We start from the raw sequence: 20,958 nt of genomic DNA on the forward strand, positions 1-20,958 counted from the left end.
GTTAATGTTTGATCCCTGTTACAAGTGCTACAGTGTTGATTAATAAATATCTAATTGTTCACTAATGTTAAGTTTAAGCCACACACAACATGCTGCACATACAGACAGGTGACAAATTAAAGGAAAAACCAACATAAAGTGTCTTAGTAAGGTGTTGGGCCACCATGTGCTGCCAGAAAAGCTTCAATGCATCTTGACATTGATTCTAAAAGTCTCTGGAACTCTTCTGAAGGGATGAACACTAATCTTCAAAAAGATATGTCCTCATTTGGTGTTTTGATGACGGTGGTGGAGAGCGCTGTCTAACACCTCTACACCTCCAAAATAGATGTTCAGTTGGGTTGAGATCTGGTGACTGTGAAGGTCATAGTATATGATTCACATCATTTTCATACTCATCAAACCATTCAGTGACCTCTCGTGTCCTGTGAATTGGAGCATTGTCATCCTGGAAGAGACCACTCCCATCAAGATAGAAATGTTTCATCATAGGATAAAGGTGAACCCTGAGAACAACTTTGTATTGATTTGCAGTGACCATTCCCTCTAAGGGGACAAGTGGACCCAAACCATGCCAGCAAAACGCTCCCTAAAGGGGGCCACCAGATCCCCTCACTGTAGGGGTCAAGCATTCAGATCCATACCGGTTTTTCCTTTAATTTGTCACCTGTCAGTATACACAAAAGCACAATTACACACAAATTCTTTCTGTAGCTAAAACACAAAGATCACAGTTTCATCTTTACTGAAAATATTTAGGTAACATGTTGAACAACAAGACACAAACATATGATTTTACTTAAAAGTTTTGCCTTTGTTAAATTGATGGCATTAATAAAGTTCAAAATTATTTTTAATTTTATAATTAATTTGTTTTTGTGCAATTTTTATATCAGTATTTAATGGTAGCACTATTTATCCCATCTCCATGCTCATTTTACCCCTATCTTAGGGCAAATTGTGCTATTTTGATAGCTCATTGTTCTAAAGCCATAATAATTAGATAACTTGTTTAATTTCCATGGGCACACAACAACCTGAGGCATATATAGTAACTATTATTTGAAACAAATACACTTTCATTTTGCAGTAAAATCATCAAATGTAAAAAGTGGCTCATGTTACTCTCCCCTACTGGATGTATTACTCATTCTGTATCTAATCATCCAAACACAAAACTGTCAACATGATAAACTTGTGCTTTGGCCAGTGTATTGTAAGTGCAATTGTTTTAGTGAGTTGGCAATTTAATGCTGGATCTTAGGGTAGACTCCCTCTTCTTTATTACAGGTGTGCCATTGGCTGGTAGATAGCATGTAAAAAAAAAAAAAGACAAAAAAACACAATATTTTCTTGATTGATGGCAAATATTGACATGTAAGTCTTCTTAATCTTAACTCCTGATGTGCTACTTTTTTTTTAACCAACAGTGCAATTATCATAATTTACTTTGATGGATTTGCAGTTTCATTTTAAATGGCAAAAAATAGTTATGATAGCTATTTTGATAAATGTACAGTAAGTAGGCCTACATTTCTCTATGTAATAGTTTTCTAAACATTTGTCAAAAGTTTGAATGATATACAACATTAATTTAATTTACTCACAGACCCGCTGGGGCGTCCGCGATCTCATCCAACATTACTATCTTTTAGAGGCTGTAGCAGGCTCAATTTTAAAACACGAGTGATTGGGAGTTAAGTCTGATCATATGACACTAGACAACCTAAGGCATCCATTGGTACCAACCATGTCATGCTAGCTTGTCAGGAAGGGGGCTAAATAGCGCTCCAAAGATAGACTAAATTTTGGCGAGGGAAAACTTGGCATGGCCATTTTCAAAGGGGTCCATTGACCTCTCACCTCAAGATATCAGAATGAAAATGGGTTCTATGGGTACCCACGAGTCTCTCCTTTACAGACATGCCCACTTTATGCTAATCCCATGCAGTTTGGGGCAAAGTATAAATATGTTGTTTTCGCCTACTCTAAAAATTGTGTATTTGAATATTCCTGCATACTGGGGTCCCTGAACAGTCTTGGAATTGCATAAATTGGGTATGATTGGAAAGCTGAGACTCTTGTGGATTTAATTAGCCCAACTGTATTCATGTGTGATGATGTTAGTCCCCATAGTAGCCATTGAATTGTAGCAGTCCTAACTTTAGGACAGTTTTTGGTCTGAGAGTGATTCGAACACCATTTCAGTAATAAAAGGAGGTCATAAGTGAGGATTCAGACCAGAACCAGCCCTCCTTTATGCCAACACAGGGAGCTGCATTGGTGGGGCATGTTATTTGAGGTACAAGCGGGACAATGAAATACAATCAAGGACGTCCAGTTGGAGTAACAGATTTTCCTCAAAACAAAAAGCAAGCACAAGCAACAGGATGCTGACTGCAGCCCACTTAAGGGCTAGGGGCGTGCCCGAATCCAAATACGTTATTCGGCAAAGCGCAAATAGTGGGTTTTTTACAAACATTTATTTCATACAAATATTTTAAAACTTATTTGTTTTCGGGAAGAAAAAAAAAACATGTCTAATACCAGCGCACAGGTCGGTTACATACATGAGCTACTGACACATGCGAAGTGCTCCCAAGGGACTCTCCATAACCTGTTGTTCCCCTTCTCCTTTCTACAAAGTTAGGATTGTAAAAAATAGGCAATAAATGAAAAGTGCAAAGCAATAATTGCCTTTGAAGTTCTTCTCTACACATTACACACTATGCTGTCTGTATTATGGGTGTATAAACAAGTAGAGGTCTGTCTGCACATTTGCAGTGCATATGGTTTTAGCTCAATAGTCAGCGCAGTCGTCTATGACCTGGAAGACTTGAGTTCAAGATCCGGTGTTTATTCAAAAGCACTTATTTTAACACTTTAATATCCTAATATTAAAAGCGTAATAAAAACAAAAACTGTATTTTTACAGATATATAGGTATTTGTATCTAGATATAGATTTGTATCTAGATATAGATACAAATACAAATACTGCGCTCTCTGCACATCCCTATTAACGGCCACCGGTGTCACTAATGAGAAGGAATTTTTGATTCTTACATATAGAACTTTTAATTTATTTCTCAGTTCACCAAAGTTGCATCGATTTCACCTCCACTAGATCCAACCTTTTTCACAGGAGACATTTTTTAACATGTCAAAGCAGTAAATTACTGTGAATTATTTAGTTCATAATATTAATTATGGCTGAATCTCATTCAGTTTTTCTAAATTTATTTAGTTTTTCTAAATTTATGATTCTTGTATAGAGCATGATGGTTCACCAGTATGGCTTCCTTGAACACTTGAATGGGACTGAGCCATCATTAATGTTATCAGTTCCACCTGTCCTTTTCCTGCTATGACAAGTCAAAATGTCTGCTGTGAAAAAGGTCTATTAGCGCTGTGGCACAGCTGGGTTTCTAAACTGTCCAGGCACAGCTACAACCTGCTGTTCACGCTGAAAACATGTTTTTTAAGGCAAGAATTCAACTTTAACCCTCTCATTTTCAGAGCGCAGGTCACTGTTTACTAATAATTGTTAGATTATGCATACATTAAAGAAGTCTTAGGTTTGGGGCCCGTCATTTTGTTAAAATATGAGGTGTTTAAAAACTCTAAATATGATAAATGTATCAAATGTTACAGTAAATCATCAACCCCACAGAGAGCATAGGCAGCCTGTTTTTCTGGGCCTTTGTCATCCAGTATCTAACATTAGTGTAGAGGGACCTTGCACACAGTTGCTTGTTTGTTCTGCATGGAGACCACTGGTCCCAGAGCATAGCATCAACAGTAAATTGATGTCCTGGGGATACAGCAATATAGTGGACTAATGACCCTGAGGTTTAATCATCATGTTTACACTGAGTATGTCTGTGCCTCTGTGAAATGGCATCACAATGGACAGGCATTACATCAGCTAATCATCTATTAACCAAGTTAAACTTTCATCAAAGTGTCCCATAAATACAGGACTGAATAAAGACAGATCTATACAGTGTGTATACATTGGTTATGATATATTTTTTATTATTTATACTGTAGTATTTACTTTATAATAGGTGGTCAATTTATGATGACATCTCTCACCAGTCCACGAGCTTGATGGAAGTGCAAATCAAAATTGCGTGCCCCTTCAAAGGATAATTCCAGTTTAGTTCAGCTTGGGTCTTATTTTCATAGCTCCATATAGCTTCATATTTCCATCGCTAAAAGGAAGTTTGACCATGGTGACAAACTTTTGCTTAGTTACACAGTATGTGATTTGTCTTTTTTCCCATTACTTCAACAGATTAGTCTTTATTTTAGGGTTTACAGTACACAATAGATACTGTACCTGGTACATGGTCCCTGTTCCAGTTCATCCTAAAGGTGTTGGATGGGGTTGAGCCCTGATGCTACGTGCTGACCAGTGTCATTCTTCTTCAACAAACTCAGAAAGCCATTTCTTTTTGGACCTTGCTGATAGATATGCAGATATACTGTTTATTTCTTCATATTTGTTGCTTGTCATTTTGTCTGCCTCCTGTTTTTTTGATGCCTTTTTGTTTCCATGACTAATTTTCGTCAAGTTTCTTGTTTGCTTGTGTTTGTTTAGTCTTTCTGCATTTTTTACCTCTCCTCTTCACTTCTACCTCTTCCTCTTCCTTTTGATATTTCTTTTGCTAGCTGTTTTAATGTTTTAAATATAAACGTTTTCGTGCTCAGTGAGGACCTCGCTGTGCATGTGTATCCTTGACCTCCTGATGGGCAGACCCCAAGAAGGTGAGGGTAGGCAAACATACCTCTTCTATCCAGTTGTGTGTGTACTCCCTGTACACACACAACTGTTTAGCCACTTTCGACCAACACCATCATCAAGTTTGCTGACAACACAGCTGTGGTGGGCCTGATCACAGATAAAAATGAAAAGGCCTACCCGAAGGAAGTAGAGGTCCTAACCCACTGGTGTCAAGTCAATTTTATTTAAATAGAGCTAAATGACAACAGAAGTTATCTCAGGGCACTTTGCACATAAAGCAGGTCTAGACCGTATTCTTTAATTTACTGAGACCCAACATTCCCCCATGAGCAAGCACTTGGCGACAGCAGCAAGGAAAAACTCCCTTTTAACGGATAGACACTGAGCAGAACCGGACTCTAGGTAGGTGGTCATCTGCCTTGACTGGTTGGGTTGAGAGAGAAAGAAAGAGGGGGAGAGGGGAGAGAGAAACAGAAAAGCACAGCAATAACAACAATAATGATAATAGAAATATGACTAACAATAATAGTGGTAGCAGTGGGCAAATATGACTAATAATAATAGCAGCAACAGTGGGCGTCAAGCTGGACCAAGGGGACAGCAGGCAGTCCACATCTGAAGGTCATCTGCGGGCCAAGAAAGCACAAAACCCAGAGGAAGATGCCAAGTCAATAACATGCATTAATGGGGCATGATGGGGTGTCAGGACAACTACCTACTCCTGAACATCAGCAAGATTAAGGAGCTGATAGTGGACTCTGGGAAGAAACAGGGTAGGAACTCTTGATATCAACGGGGCCTCAGTGGTGAAGGTGGACAACAGTGATGCGCAGATTGCACCACAGTAAATCCGTGGATTGGGTGGGCCGGGTCATAAAAATTAACATTCTGATTAATAGTGGATGAGTTGCAGGTGAGTGAAATAATACATTATTAATGAGAAAAATATTAATAATAATATTAATATTAGTAGACAATAAAGAGAACAACACTCGCATGAAGCCGTCCGCCATTGTTGTTATTGTGTTTCTTCTTCTTTCTCCTCCAATGAAACACAGCAGTACTGCCACTATCTGTTTTGTCAGCAATATGACAACATTTCTGCAAAGCTCCATTTTCCCTGTACACACTAAAAGAAGAACTTTTGCATTAAATAAATGTTTATTTATTTAAAACCAGCCTACTTCAGTGTAATATCAGATCATCATGCTTACATATATCCCACTTAGAAATAATGGTTATGTGTGGCCGGTTGCAGGTCTCTAAATCGGAGAAAATACTCTTTCATTCATTTGGGTGGTTGGTGGGTGGATGATTTATGCGTACATGTGAATTCGGATGATGCATCACTAGTGGACAGCTTTATGTACCTTGGTGTCCACATCATTGAGGGCCTGACCTGAGGGCTGCATACTGACTCAGTGGTGAGAAAGGCAAGGCAGAGACTGTTTCATCTCAGACACTTGAGGAAATTCCAGGTATCCCCTGAGGAATTTCTACTCCTGCACCATCAAGAGCGTCCTGACAGGGAACATCAATGCGTGGTATGGAAACAGCACCAAACAGGACTGCAAGGCCCTGCAAAGAGTGGTTAGTTCAGCTGAACATACAATAGGTGGTGCTCTACCTGCCTAAAGGATATTTACACCAGGCTGCAAGAATAAGGCTAGGAGAATCACTAATGACCCGGATAACGGCCTTTTCTCCCTGCTGCGGCCGAGAAGAAGGTACCGGATACACCAGGCCAGAGCTTCTACCCTCAGGCCACTAGGATCCTAAATGGGGTAACTGTCCAAGACCTACCCCAACCCCCCAATATTATTAACAACTTTGTGCTTGTCATAACAGTATTTTGCACTATGATGCAGTGCAATGCAGCTGGTTAGCCTAGACCGGGTTGCACCAGCTATTAAGCCACTAAGTTTGTGTTTAAAGTCCTTCTTAGTTCCTTACTTCCTTCGTAACTAGTTTCAAACTAGTGATTTACTAAATCAGGTTGCACCATTAAAACCTGATATAATTAACAAATAGGTGGTTTAGAAATTTGTAAATCAGTTGCTAGGAAATATTGGTAGCATCATCTAATCAAAAGCAAACAACTACATAAACAGGAAGTCACGTCAAGTTTTAGGGGCCAAAAGATAAAATAAACTGAACTGCCAATCCTTTGTAAATGTAGATATGACAACATTGTATTTATGTAGAAATGTGTATGTTTTAGAATTCCTGCAGTTACACTAAGAGGGAAATATCTGACTATGCTAACCTAACAGATAGCAGTATAGTAGATAGTGGTAATTTGGTCTAATGATTTAATGCCATACCATTTTTGTAATTGGGGGTTAAGTGTGTTTTGACTGTGGAATGTCAAGTCTCAGGTCAGATACTGTATGTCGACCATATACCATATTATTTATTCTACTCTTCAATCTAAATGGGTCAGATAGGTAGGGTAGTATGTGTAAATATTTAGTATCATCTCATCTGTACGTAAGAAATACTTTGTGTGGTGCAACTGGTTTTAATTTAGTGATACATGAATCTCTACTTAGAAAATACATGGACTACGTTATAACTAGGCTAAGTTTGAACTTACAAACAGCTGCTGCAACCAGCTCCAGCCTTTACAGACTGAAAAATGCATAATTATGTCCAGTGAAATAATGTTTATATGAATATGTTTAAATATAAAAATATGTATAATATAAATTATTGCTTAGAAAAATCTAGGGTATTTAATTGTTGTTTAAAAATATACATGTTTTTGTTTGTTTGTTTGTTTTTTGGCCCTATAACTAAGCTCTACCAATTAACTGGACATGAGTCGCAGACATACAATGACACACAAACACATGTGATGGGCCTGGTTTTGTGCTGCCATTACGTGATGTTCACAATCCTTGAATAAAGCCATATCCCCCACAATCACAGTGGCATTTTCAAAGTAGCTCGGGGCTAATACATTTTCCTTACTTTACACATTGGGCTTGACAAGGAATGAAAAACTCAATGGATCTGTTCTGCAGGGGAAGCAACTTTGTTCTCTGTGGTTCAGATTTCCATTCAGAAGGACTTTGACACTTCTCTGTCTTTGAACTCTTCAGATGGCTTGAGAGAGTGTTTAGCTTGATCAATCCCATCCTTAAACTTAAAAGCAAAGTTTAAACTCTTCTGCATCTTTGAACTCCAACTCCCCAATTCTATTGTGCTCAGACTCACCTCTGCATACTAACAAAAAGCACTGTTAAACAAAGGTAACCTGAAAAGTTCTGAAACAATGGCCTGGATAATGCAAAGGAGAAGTCAGAGAGACTGAAAAGTCAAGAAGACAGTCTTAATGTCGTTTTTTAAAACTGTTTTTGTCTTGTATTTCCTTGGGGTTGTCAAGTAGCCCAACTGTATATAAAGTTCAGAAAAGGCATCTGTCTGGTTTAATTTGGGGGAGGGCAGCAGCCGCCATCGAGAGACTTTCACTTCCCTGAGATATCTGTGGTCATAGTGTAAAATGTTTGTGTTAATTTATGTCCAAATACTGTACGCTTAATGTTGTTTTTTAATTACTGACATCTATGTTTTGATATTTCTTCACAGGTGAATAAAAAGTTGCTGAGAAGAGTAAGATTTCACCAAATGTATCAAATGTTACAGTTAATCATCAACCCCACAGAGAGCATAGGCAGCCTGTTTTTCTGGGCCTTTGTCATCCAGTATCTAATATTAGTGTAGAGGGACCTTGCACACAGTTGCATGTTTGTTCTGTAATGAGACCGCTGGTCCCAGAGCATAGCATCGACAATAAATTGATGTCCAGGGGATACAGTGATATAGTGGAGTGATGACCCTCAGGTTTAATCATCATGTTTACTCTGAGTATGTCTTATCCTCTGTGAAATGGCATCACAATGGACAGGCATTACATCAGCTAATCATCCATTTTATCAATAACAAGAATCATCAGGTTGTCTCAAAGAAACCAAGTTAAACTTTCATCAAAGTGTCCCATAAACACAGCACTGAATAAAGAGGGATCCATACAATGTGACTTGTTATGATATCTTTTCCATTATTTATTCTGTAGTATTTAGTTATTAAAAAATCTAAGTCAGGTTTGTCACACTGAAATTTGTGCAAAACTAAATCCACACAAGGAAGGTAAACAGTCATCCTCATACTTTATAATACTTTTTTTTTATAATAACCCTGATGACATCATCAGGGTTACTTTGATTTGAGTTTAAAGATAAGACATTCATAACAAGAATCCTGTTAAAAACTGTGGATATAATGTTATTTAGATGCATTGTGATAGCAACGAAAGACACTATCACATTGCATTGTGGGAAGTGTAAGATCCAGAGTTTCGGAGCTTGACAGTCAGCCTCTGCTGCTTCAAGTTTGACTTGTAAGCAGAGTGCCCCTTTAAAGGATAATTCCAGTTTATTTCAATATGGGTCTTATTTTCATAGCTTTAACCACCATTTCACTTATTGATGATAATAATAAAAATGTACTGACCAAATAACCAAGTACAATTTCAGAGATCTGAGAAGATGTCAACGCTAAAAGGAAGTTTAGCAACAAACTTTTGCTCAGTTACAAAATATGTGACTGGTCATTTTTACATTACCTCTACAGATTACTCTTCATTTTAGGTTTTACAGTACACATAATATATACTGTACTTGGTATACAGTCCAGGTGTAGTATAGATTATGAAGATGTTCTAGTTCATCCTCAAGGTGTTGGATGGGGTTGAGCCCTGATGCTACATGCAGGCTAGTGTCATTTTTCCTCATCAAACTCAGAGAGCCATTTAAATAAGAATACCATATCATAATGCCTCTCTCCTGAGTGCCAGCTGATGCAGGGCAAATTACAGAAAATCAAAAAAGTATTTCAGTGCACACCAGAATACTAGGATAGACACTATTTTATGAGGGGATTATGTTAACTCAGCTAAATTTATGCAAATGTATGCTCTTTACTTTTATTTTTACAATATTAGTTGTACTTTTTTGAATAATATTGGACAATGATAACGTATAACTATGAGTCATTCCTCAGGATAGCGAAATGGTCAACTCACCACTTTGTAAACTCTCCTCCTGCCAACTCCGCTACCTGACTGGTCGAGATTATCAAATGTAAACATTGTAGTAAACATCAAGGAAAAGGTCAATCACTCCATGCATTTGGGAAGAGCAACCATGCAGCCATCTTGCTGAGGTCAAAGTATGTTAACAAACTATGACACATGCCCCCAGTGATGTGAGAGTGTTCAGGAAATGGTTTATGTCAATCAGAGGCCTCCCTACAGTCTGCACTACATGACACAGTCTGGAGCATGTTCCAGGACACCACCATTGACGTCTCTGATGATATCAATGGATTTCCTGAGTCTGTGGTGGATTTAATTTGTGAAACAACAGAAGCAACTGTACCCCAAAATACACTTAAATCCTTCCACAACCAGAAACCATGGATCACCAGAACCATCTGGGATGCCATAATCACACTCCAGCATACAAGTCTGGAAACATGGACAATTATAAAACAGCAGCCTACAATGTAAGATGAGCAGTAAAGGAGGTAAATTGGTACTACGGGAAGAAGGTGGAGGGCAATCCCAGAAGCATGTGGCAAGGTCTAAGAACTATGACAGATTACAAGCCCTCCACCCCTACAGTTTGCCTACCGTCACGACCAATCAACAGAAGACGAAATAGCACACATCCTCCACATCACCCTATTTCACCTGGACAAGAAAGGGAGTTTACTGTGAGATTACTGTTCACTGACAACAGTTCAGCCTTTAACACTATAGTTCCCTCCAGGCTCGTCACAAAGCTTGACCTGGGATTAAACACCTCACTCTGCATGTGGATCCTTGACTTCCTGACGGGCAGACCACAGGGGTTGAGGGTAGGTGGACACACTTTTCTATCCTCATCCTTAATACCGGAGCACCCCAGGGCTGCATTTTGAGCCCCCTGCTGAACTCCCTGTACACAAACGATTGTATAGCCACTTTTGACCAACAACACAGCTGTGGTGAGCCTGATCAAAAATAACAATGAAAAAGCATATGATGTAAGTAGAGGGCTAGGTCAATATCTACACCCCCCTTAATATCAACGGGTGCTTGATGGAGAGAGTGGACAGCTTCAAGTGCTTTGGTGTCCACATCACCAACGGCCTGACCTGGGTGCTGCATACTGACTCAGTGGTGAGAAAGGCAAGGCATACTGAGAAATTTCTTCTCCTACACCATCGAGAGTGTCCTGAGAGAGAACATCACTGCCTGGTACAGAAAGAGCATTGAACAGGACTGCAAGGCCCTGTGGTTAGTTCGTTCCTTCGTTATGTGTCGTACATGCCTCCAGAACATAGATAGTTGCATACAAAAACACATATACATAAAACATTAATTACATAAAAGCAGACAAAAAGACTAATACATAGCTGGTCTTGTGATTAATGAGCAGTACAATTTAAAGTCATTATAACGGAGGGGACAAAACTTTTGCTAAAATGTGCTTTTTTCCATCAAGTGTTCTGTATATATACTGTATGAGTGGGTATTTATCAACTAAACCAACTTTACATTTCCTTCTGTTTTTTATGTAATTTATACCAAATTGAGCCACCCTCTCTGTAAAGTGTGTTAAAGATTAATTGTTAAATACTTGCACATTTGTATAAAACTAAGGGACCTGTAAAATAAAGCATTAACCAATAAGCAATATGGTGACAAAACACTAACATTGTCAATAGGATATTACCACACACAATTCTAACTGATATGACCTGGCTCAAGTGGCCACAACAAAAGGGAGACACACCATCATGTATGTTTAACAAAAGACAAATGATTAAATCAAATTAGCAAATTAACTAAAAAATAAAAGATAAATGCGAGGTGCGTGATGCATGAGTGGAGCGCGCGGGTGTGTGTGTATAGGTGTTGAAAGGTGCATAAAAGCAAGAGAAATAACTATGGCTACATAACTAAACCGAACCAGCTTGGGTATCTGGAGGGGAGAGCAGAGAGTTGCCAACAGCAGCAGCATCAGCCGCAAGCAGTCAGAGGAGAACGAGAGAGACTGCCACAGCTGCAACCCACGCTTTAACAACCCAGCAACCCTGTGTGCCCTCAGGTGTCGCCAGTTGGCCTAACAATCACCTGCGGCGTCAGAGCAGACAGGTAAATCACAAGGCCAAACAAAAGACAACATCAGGGGTCGTCACACTGAACTTTGGGCCATCCATTTAAAATGGGGAGTGATCCCCAAACACCTAAAAGCTGATTTAGAGACATGATACGGTACCTCAAATTTTAGAAAAATCAGTTATGATTAGTTATTATGATTAATTATGCACCCAGATATATCTGTCTATCTACAAACACTCTCATGACTGTAGGATAAAATAATTTGACACGTCACACAACAACATAGAACTCAACTTTAACAGAGGGAGTGATAACATGAATGTAACAGACTGATTAGTATAATGTATGGTCTAATATAAAGTCAGAGTAGGCTACTGTGGTTAACAGGCAGGTAAATAGACCACTGCATGCATTGCATGTAGAGACCACCAGAGGTCAGTATCAGGCCAGAGAGTTTCCATTATTACAGTTTTTCTCCACAGTTTTGATGCACCTCTGCCAATAGTGTTCAAAAACCACCAATGCTGTGATTACCTCATCATAACTTCAGATACCTTTAATGACTTATGGTTTTTTTAATATTTACACAAGCATCACTGAGTGCAGATTTCACCTGAGAGTCTTCTGCTCTCAGTATTCTCCATCTTGTTCCTAATTCTGAATCACATGTAAAATATTTACCTGGTGTTTGCACCACAGTTTGATTTGTCAAGGAAAATAAAACCAGTGGTGTGAACTGAATTAAATGATATGTCCTGATGTAAATGATGCAAAAGATATGATATATTTATTTTCGCTCTATTTATCACCGCCAACTGATTACAAGTGTCAACTTATGATCTGATGCACTGCATTGAAAAATATGTTTTCTTTACTGTCTTGCTTAAGTGAGGAGTTTTTCATTAGCCTACATCTTTTTTTTTCTTCTTACATAAACACCATGATGTGATTTTGATTGGCTGATTTGAGAACACACACACACACACAAATGAAAACAAAAAAATCTGCATTTGAAAACTGACACACAGTTTAGGGATTTGTGTCCTAAACTTTTCATTTCTAAGAATACATTTGTAGCAATGGAGAAAAACTGTATGTAAAGTAACGTTACAGATTTTATATATACAGGAGTAATAAACAGACTGATGATATAAAGTTTACATCATCTAATATAAAGCCAGAAGAACAGGCTACTTTTATCTGTAGCAAGGTAACAAACTGCTGCATGTATTTATAGCTGTTACCACTAGAGGTCAGTATCAGACCGGAGAGTGTGTGTGTAAATTCTGTTCATCCATAAAGTTTTGTTTCAAGGGTCACAAAGATCCCAGATGGCTTTCCAGCGATAAATGTTTCCAAACTTTTTCAGTGTGAAGTGAGTTTCAGAGCAAAATGAAGTCGAACTCAGTCTGAACAGTTAAGTCCTTCTCCCACTGCGGAACCAGAAGAATATTCACATCAGAAAAAAGTGTCTGAGACTATGTGAAAGTATTTTATTTATTTGTTTGTGGATATTGAATGTCACTTTTCTTAATTAGAAGCTTTCAGTGGTTTAGTTACAGTAGAATTACGGGTCAGTGATGCTGACAGGGTGTATTTACAGCAGATGAATGTTTTGAATTGACTCAATTCGATTCAAAACAGAAGAGTAGTATTAATTACACAGACGATCTTCTATTTTACAACAGTACTAACAGCCTGAGGCATCTTAGTTCAATAAAACCTGATCATTTGAAGAGGTTAGGTATGCATAACTGAGTTAAACTGAACTTGATATGAGATGTTTATGAGAAATACAACTTTAAAGCCTGCACATGATCTCATAGTGACAATTTATAATAGATAGATTTCTAAATCTTACTACTACATCACTAGTTACTACTACTGCAAATAAATTGACAGATTGTGGAGTAGACTATAAGTATTAGCGATGTGTAATCAGCTCAGATTTTTTTTCTGATTGATTTAAAAACCACTTATACTATTTTAAAATATAACTCTATCTCCATTAGTGCGTTTTAATAAAACTGCTTCTACTCCAGTTGTTTTGTATGTCAATGATCTTCTACTTCAATAAAATGTTAGTAGAACTGCAGCATTTCTACCCAAGAGGAATATTTTAGTTTGGTTCTCAGTCCTGCTCCTTTCGCCTAGATTTCGCCTAATTTCTCTTCAGAATTAACCATTTGTGTACTTCGGTGTGTCTATCTGTAGAGGACACTGCAGTATCACAAACTAATACAGTATGTTCTGAGCAGTAGGAGGATATTTATACACATGTAGTAATGTACAGCATCCCCAGTGAGCTCTTATTAGGATCTGCTTGCAGATAAATTTCAGAGCTGTTGTCAGACAGTTTTGCTCAAGTACTGTCCTTGTACTTTGCTCAAGATTTTATGGTACTCTCCTTGGTACAACTACTCTACTACTCCGCTACATTTTGGAGGCAAATATTGTACTTTTCACACCTCTCTATTCATTTGACAGCTTTAGTTACTGGTTACTTTGCAGATTCAGTTTATTAATACAAAATATAATAGTTTTATAGATAAAGTTACCCAACAGTATATAAAGAAGTTCAAACTAGCCATACCTTCACCAGCTGTGACATAAGTGATGCTCACACATGAATACATGAATAATTATAATCCAGTGATAAATTATTAATTATTATTCTGAAATGGGCCATTCTACATAATGACTACTTTTACTCGTGGTACTTAAAGTAGAATTTGATTCTGATACTTATGTACATAGTCACATTTATAATGCAGGACTTTTACTTTTAACATAGTATTTGTACCTGGTAATTGCAACTGTGGTATTGCCACTTTTACTAGTGTAAAAGACCTGAATACTTCTTCCCCAACTACTTTCCACAGTATCAACATAAAACACAGCAGGTAATGAAGGGTATCAGATTATTATGTCTCTAGAGCTGAGGTGATTGGCAACTATTCTCATAATTGATTAATCATTACATTTCAAGCAAAAACAGTGAAAAATGCCACACATTCTCAAGTTTCTGATTGTCATAAACTGAATATGTTTTGGACTTTTGGTCAGACAAAACAAGACATTTGAGGACGCCACCTTGGTGAAGTCTTGATGGGTATTTCACTCACTGAAAAAACTGCAGCCCTTTATGTATCAATGACATGTAGGCTGCGTCTGAAATCACTCCCTATTTACTATATAGTGCACTACATTTACCCTCCGCCATTTTATTTGAGTGTCCCAATGCTGAATGTATAAATATATCCACTATATATTGCCCTCAAAAAATGCCACAATAGAACGAAAAAAGTGGCGTCCATGGCATGTACACTACTTTGCACATTTCAAAGATGTGAAAACTACCAACACACAACTCTGGAGCTGATGGTAATGACACAAAATGATGATTACTTAGTGTCTGAAATCCTGATTTGCTGCCCACTATTGAGTAAACTATTTAGTGTCTATTATATAGGGAGTAGTGAATGAGTGAATGAAGGGAGTGATTTCGGACACAGCCTTAAGGTTGTAGGACTTTTGTTCACCTACTGGCCAGATTTCCTGCTAAGCTGCTTGACAATGTTGCCTTGTGTCACTGCTGATGTCTCTAAAGTCATGTGTCCCGTCCATGCATGACAAGTATTTTCACTGGCGTGCCACAAGGTTTAGGTGCCAAGTGAAAACAATAAGAGCCCGACTTGGCTCACGCTTTTTTGCACTACAGCGTTATTTAACAATAAACTACCACACATAGTGTATGTTGACAAAACAATCTCAACTCAAGGTCCACTTACTCGGATATTAAGATTGTTTTGCCAACTCCTCTTTCCAAGGTCAAGAGCGAATTGTCAACGTGCGTACGACAAACCACACATTACAAACCTTATCGCTTTTATTTAAACTGTACAGATACAACAGGCTTATCTCATTTAAAAAACAAGTAAAAAAAGACAAAAATGAGTAACCCCATAAATACAATATGACTTTAAAAAAAACAGAGTCTGTGTTTACTTGGTGGTTTGCATATGTTCCAATAAAAATACACACACACACACGCATATTCCTTCTGAAAACAGATTGATACAAAACAAACAGATGAGTCTTGTTTCATTTACTCTGGCAGATTGCAGCTGCCTGAAGACAACTACACAGAATACTTTTGCCTTGTTAGGTAAAAACATGATGGATGACAGATGAGTCTGGTGTGGTGGAGTGTTGAGCTGTCTCCTGACTCATTCCTACATACTAACTTTAACCAGCGTTTTGAGGTATGCAGTACATTCACATGAGGAAAAAGAAAGGACATTTCTGGTCTATAAAATTCTTAAATGGTACTCTGTGAAGATTTGTGTGTTTTTTCTGGTATTAGTATGTTTGGATTTGGGACGCAGCTTTAGTGAAACAGAATCCCCAGATCTTAAGCTTTCTCTCCTTGTTCCAGGGTGTTTTTTTCATTCATGGATTACACTTGAGACATGTAGAGAAATGTGCTGTATGACAAGAAACTAAAGCTTCTGACAATCATATCCTGCCTTATAGATGACTCAGTTGGGATCAAAACATGTTTTTCTGCTCTGATTTCTCCACATGGTGCCACCATTTCCTAAATTGCTCTGAGAATTCATGACCAGTTCAACAGTGGATTATCAATTATATCACTGCTGGTCACTTTTTTTTGCTATTGATGCCATAATATTCAACACAGTTAAGTGAAGAAATTATTCTAAAATGAGTGTTTTCTCACTTGAATTCAAAGTGTCCACTTAAATTTCAAAAGCTACTCAGGTTTCATAAAATAAATTAACCGTTCTCCATCCTGAATTTGTTTTAATGATGAAGAGTATTTGGTTGACAGTTTCCCTTCTACTGCTTTAAAAAGGATGCTAATTGTTTTCATATTTGTTATGAACTGTTGAACCTGTTGAGGCCATGTAAATGCTAAATTCCACTAACAAACATCATTCATTTTCTTATATTAACCTGCCATATTATCTCAAGTGATTGAGTCCCAACCAAAACACTCCACCTCCGCTGAGCACCGCCATCTGTCTCCACTGCACAAATAAAAAGGTTGCGACCTTTGACCTTCTTACTGGTGTTTCCATTACTTAAAACATCAGGCACAAGAACAGAAACATCGGTTTCTGTAGCACAAGTAGCTCCTGTTTCCAGAAGCACAGAAAATAAATGCAGTTTCTCTGTGTTTAAAGTAGCCCAGACACTAAAAACAACAATTCTTTAAAAACTCTAAAAAAAAAATTCAGTCTGCTTGTGTGAAAACCCTTGTAGGATCTTCAAAAAAACAAACAACAGGTTTAGAAAAAAAACCATTTAACACTTCAACTGAAATTATAAGGGAGTATGGCAGACTTCCGTTACAGATTGTACCGTCATCTTAATCCAGGATAAAATAACATTAAAAATCCTAAACAACCATTTCTACTGCCCACAGATTAAATCAGGATCCTTGAAATGGTGCTTTGGATGTCTTAAAAGCTTTAGTCTTTTTTGATGAAGGATCCAACAGTTCAGAGACCACACACAGAGACAAACAAAGAGCTGTTGCCTCTCCATTACAGAGAATAGAGGCCTCTCTGTATGTGTGTGTGTGTGTGTGTGTGTGTGTGTGTGTGTGTGGTCCCTGTAACTGTTAGATCCAGGTCGTCCTGTGGTGTTTCAGTCATTTCTTTAACACTTTCAACCTTTTAGAAATAGCTGTGCAAACCAATACATACAGTAACTTCATTCACCTTCGGAGTGAACATTCAACGCAAGAGCAAATTATCCAACAGTGTGGAGAGAAAAAAAAAAAAAATTAAAAAATAATAAAAAGTTTTCTGCAAGATTTCCGGGCAGCCACTTAGCACATAATGGTTGAGTCATGAGTTGTTGCATTATGCTTCAGATTAAAAACAGGTGAGATTGTACTCTGCAACATCTAACACACAAATTAAAGCATTTCAGTCTTCAGCTAAAGGCAGAGTAAATTAAATTCGACATGTATAATCCAGGCATGCCTAATTCATGCATTCACAGTCAGAGGGTGCGGCTGCTGTAGGGATCAAACCTTTGACCTTTTTTTTTTTTTTTTTTTGCTGCAGTATGGACAGAAGGCCACACACTGCTTGACCAGTCTTTTCTGGCATGAAGTTTTCCCACTGAGAAACTCAGAGTAGACAGAAAGTACATTCAACCTGTAATATAAAGGATGTAACCAGTAATAGGTAGGGAGTCATATCAAAAGTAACTTCACAAGTCCGGCTTTACAGTCCAGGGACCAGTATGGCCATTTACACCAGTTCGTAATCCGAAGATGCAAAAAGCTGCTGTCTGATGACCAAAAAAAAAAAAAACAAACAAAAAAAGAATATGCAGATTCTTCCACCTTCTATCAAATACATTTAAGATAAAAGTTTGGTTGTGTGTTCAAAGACAAATAGAAAAAAAAAGACAAAAAAATGTCCAAAATAGTATTTAAAAACATTGAAAGCTATTTGACCTCATTTTCATGGTAATTATATCCAAAACTTTGCGGTTTTGTGGCTTTTTCAATCCTAAAAAAAAAAAAAAAAAAACTTTACACCGTTGTCTCTCCATGGTTACCGTTGTTAAGGCCGTTGTAGTAGAACCTCCGCCATGATTGAAGGGTTTTCCCGGACCAGACCCAGAAACCCGAGGTGATCCCGACTATCATGGTCATCAGGTATTTGATCATGAACACGGTGAAGTCAGGGGTCATGGGGGCGAAGTTGTGAGCCGGGCAGGGCACGGCGAAGCGCTTACAGGTGTGCATGTGCCAGGTCCGCTGCCAGTGCTCCCTGAAGGCCTGCTCGTAGAAGTAACAGGCGATAACGATGGTGGCCGGTACCGTGTAGAGGACGCTGAACACACCGATCCGTACCATCAGCTTCTCCAGCTTCTCCGTCTTGGTACCGTCGTGCTTCATGATGGTTCGGATCCGGAACAGGGACACGAAGCCGGCCAGGAGGAAGGACGTGCCGATGAACAGGTAGACGAACAGCGGCGCCAGGACGAAGCCCCGCAGGGCGTCCACGTTAAAGATCCCGACGAAACACACCCCGGTCAGCACGTCGCCGTCCACCTGGCCCATGGCGAGGATGGTGATGGTTTTGACGGCTGGCACGGCCCAGGCCGCTAAATGGAAGTACTGGGAGTTGGCTTCAATAGCTTCGTGGCCCCATTTCATCCCAGCCGAGAGGAACCACGTCAGGGACAAAATCACCCACCAGATGGAGCTGGCCATCCCGAAGAAGTACAGCACCATGAACAGGATGGTGCAGCCCTCCTTCTTGGTGCCTTGAGCCACAGTCCGGTAGCCGTCTTCCTTGAATTTATCCACACAAACAACTTTGTCCTCCAGGAAAAACCCCGCAGCGTAGGCCAACGCCACCATGAAATAACACCCGGATAAGAAGATGATGGGTCGCTCCGGGTATCTGAACCGCCGCATGTCCACCAGATATGTGAGCACTGTGAACAAGGTGCTCACACAGCACAGGATGGACCAGATGCCGACCCAAAGCCGGCCGAATTTCACCTCATCCTCCCGGAAATACATGATGCCAGTGGGCTTGTTGGGCTCACACGGAGCCCCGCAGTCCTTCACCCCCATGAATCGGTAGCCCAGGTAGGAAGGCACCTCCAGCTGCAGCGGACAGGAGAAGTCTTGGTGCTGGTTGTGCTGGGGCGTGCGCTGGTTGGGTCGGCCCATGTTTGGGGGAAGGGTCACAAGGTCGGGTGAAAAGGGGGATGATGAGGAGGCCGGGCTGCTGGGCTCGGATGTGTTCTGACCCACGCATATCTCTCCGGCTCCGTGGACCGGGAAAGCTTCGCAGCGGAGCCGCTCCGGCCACTGGAAGCCGAACTTGTTCATCAGGGCTTCGCATCCCTGCCGTGCCCGCTCACACAGGGACCGACACGGGGGGATAGCCTGCTCCAGCACGGTGCAGACCGGTGCATACATGGAGCAGAGGAAGAACTTTAGATCCGCAGAGCACTGGACCTTCACCAGCGGGTAAAACTGGTGCACCTCAAGCCCGGCGTCCTCCTGGTTGGTGTGGCCCAGGAGGTTCGGCATGATGGTCTGGTTGTAGGCGATGTCGGTGCACAGCGGGATGGAGATGGGCTGGCAAAAACCGTGCTCTGGGACGGATATCCCAGTGTCACTGCTGTAGTGTTGAGCAGAAGTGGGTGAGAAGGAGAGCCCGCACGCCAGCCACATGATCCGCAGCAGCACGGAGCCAGCGGTGGACCTGGCCGCCGCCGCCATAGTTGAGAAAGAGGAGGGGGGGGGGGAGGAGGGAAGGAAAAACTTTGAACCAAGTAGGGCGACTTGAAAACGGCTGAAAAGCGAAGCAAATCTACATTAAATGTCCCAACATTTAGCTTGTAGTCCGAGTAAATCGAGTCGAGGTTGCCGCAGTCGACTTTTTACGCGCAGTTTTACGCAGATAAATCCAAATGAAACGTCCGTCGTGTCATGACTTCTTGATGGTCTTTGTAAGTGACTCCATGCAGTCCACTCTCCACTTCTGCTCCAGTGAAAAATAGTCCCCCTTTTTCTAAAGGAAAAAAATAACAGTAACGCGAAAAAAAACTCTTCCAGCACGTTTAACAATTTAGCGTTATTACTTTGAGGCAAAACGCGAAAGATGAAACTTTTAAAAAAAGGTTATATTCCCATCGTTTTTCGCCTTGACTTCTCGCAGAGCGTCGGTTCGCAGGCGGTCGGGAGTCCCTCGCCTCTCTCTCCTCCCTCTGTGCGGATGCCACCGGTTTCCAGGCGCCCCCTCCATTCATGGACCCCCCCCGACACAACGCAGGGCGCCTGGAAACCGATGCTGCGTCTCAGCCAATCCCAGCATTTGTTTTCCTACAGGACTCGTTCCTGATTGGCCTTTCACTCACCATCGAAGGAAAATATGTTATAGTAATTACATTACACAAGAGATTTTACAAGAATACTCATTATTCACTATTCTGGGTAAGTTTACGCAATAGTTTACGTAATGTTTTATACT

The 20,958-nt window shown here is 39.9% G+C and overlaps 1 protein-coding gene across 1 annotated transcript; it reads right to left on the bottom strand.

Annotated features, from left to right (window-relative positions):
- Positions 1-15,796: 15,796 nt before the first annotated feature.
- On the bottom strand, positions 15,797-20,680 carry LOC137192488 (frizzled-7-A-like). The gene has a single exon (XM_067603225.1). It carries the CDS (start codon positions 20,205-20,207, stop codon positions 18,495-18,497), a length of 1,713 nt encoding a protein of 570 aa, XP_067459326.1. The 5' UTR covers positions 20,208-20,680; the 3' UTR covers positions 15,797-18,494.
- Between the last annotated feature and the right edge of the window lie 278 nt (positions 20,681-20,958).

The sequence above is a fragment of the Thunnus thynnus genome, chromosome 11, assembly GCF_963924715.1.
Source record: "Thunnus thynnus chromosome 11, fThuThy2.1, whole genome shotgun sequence".
NCBI classification, from domain to species: Eukaryota; Metazoa; Chordata; class Actinopteri; order Scombriformes; family Scombridae; genus Thunnus; species Thunnus thynnus.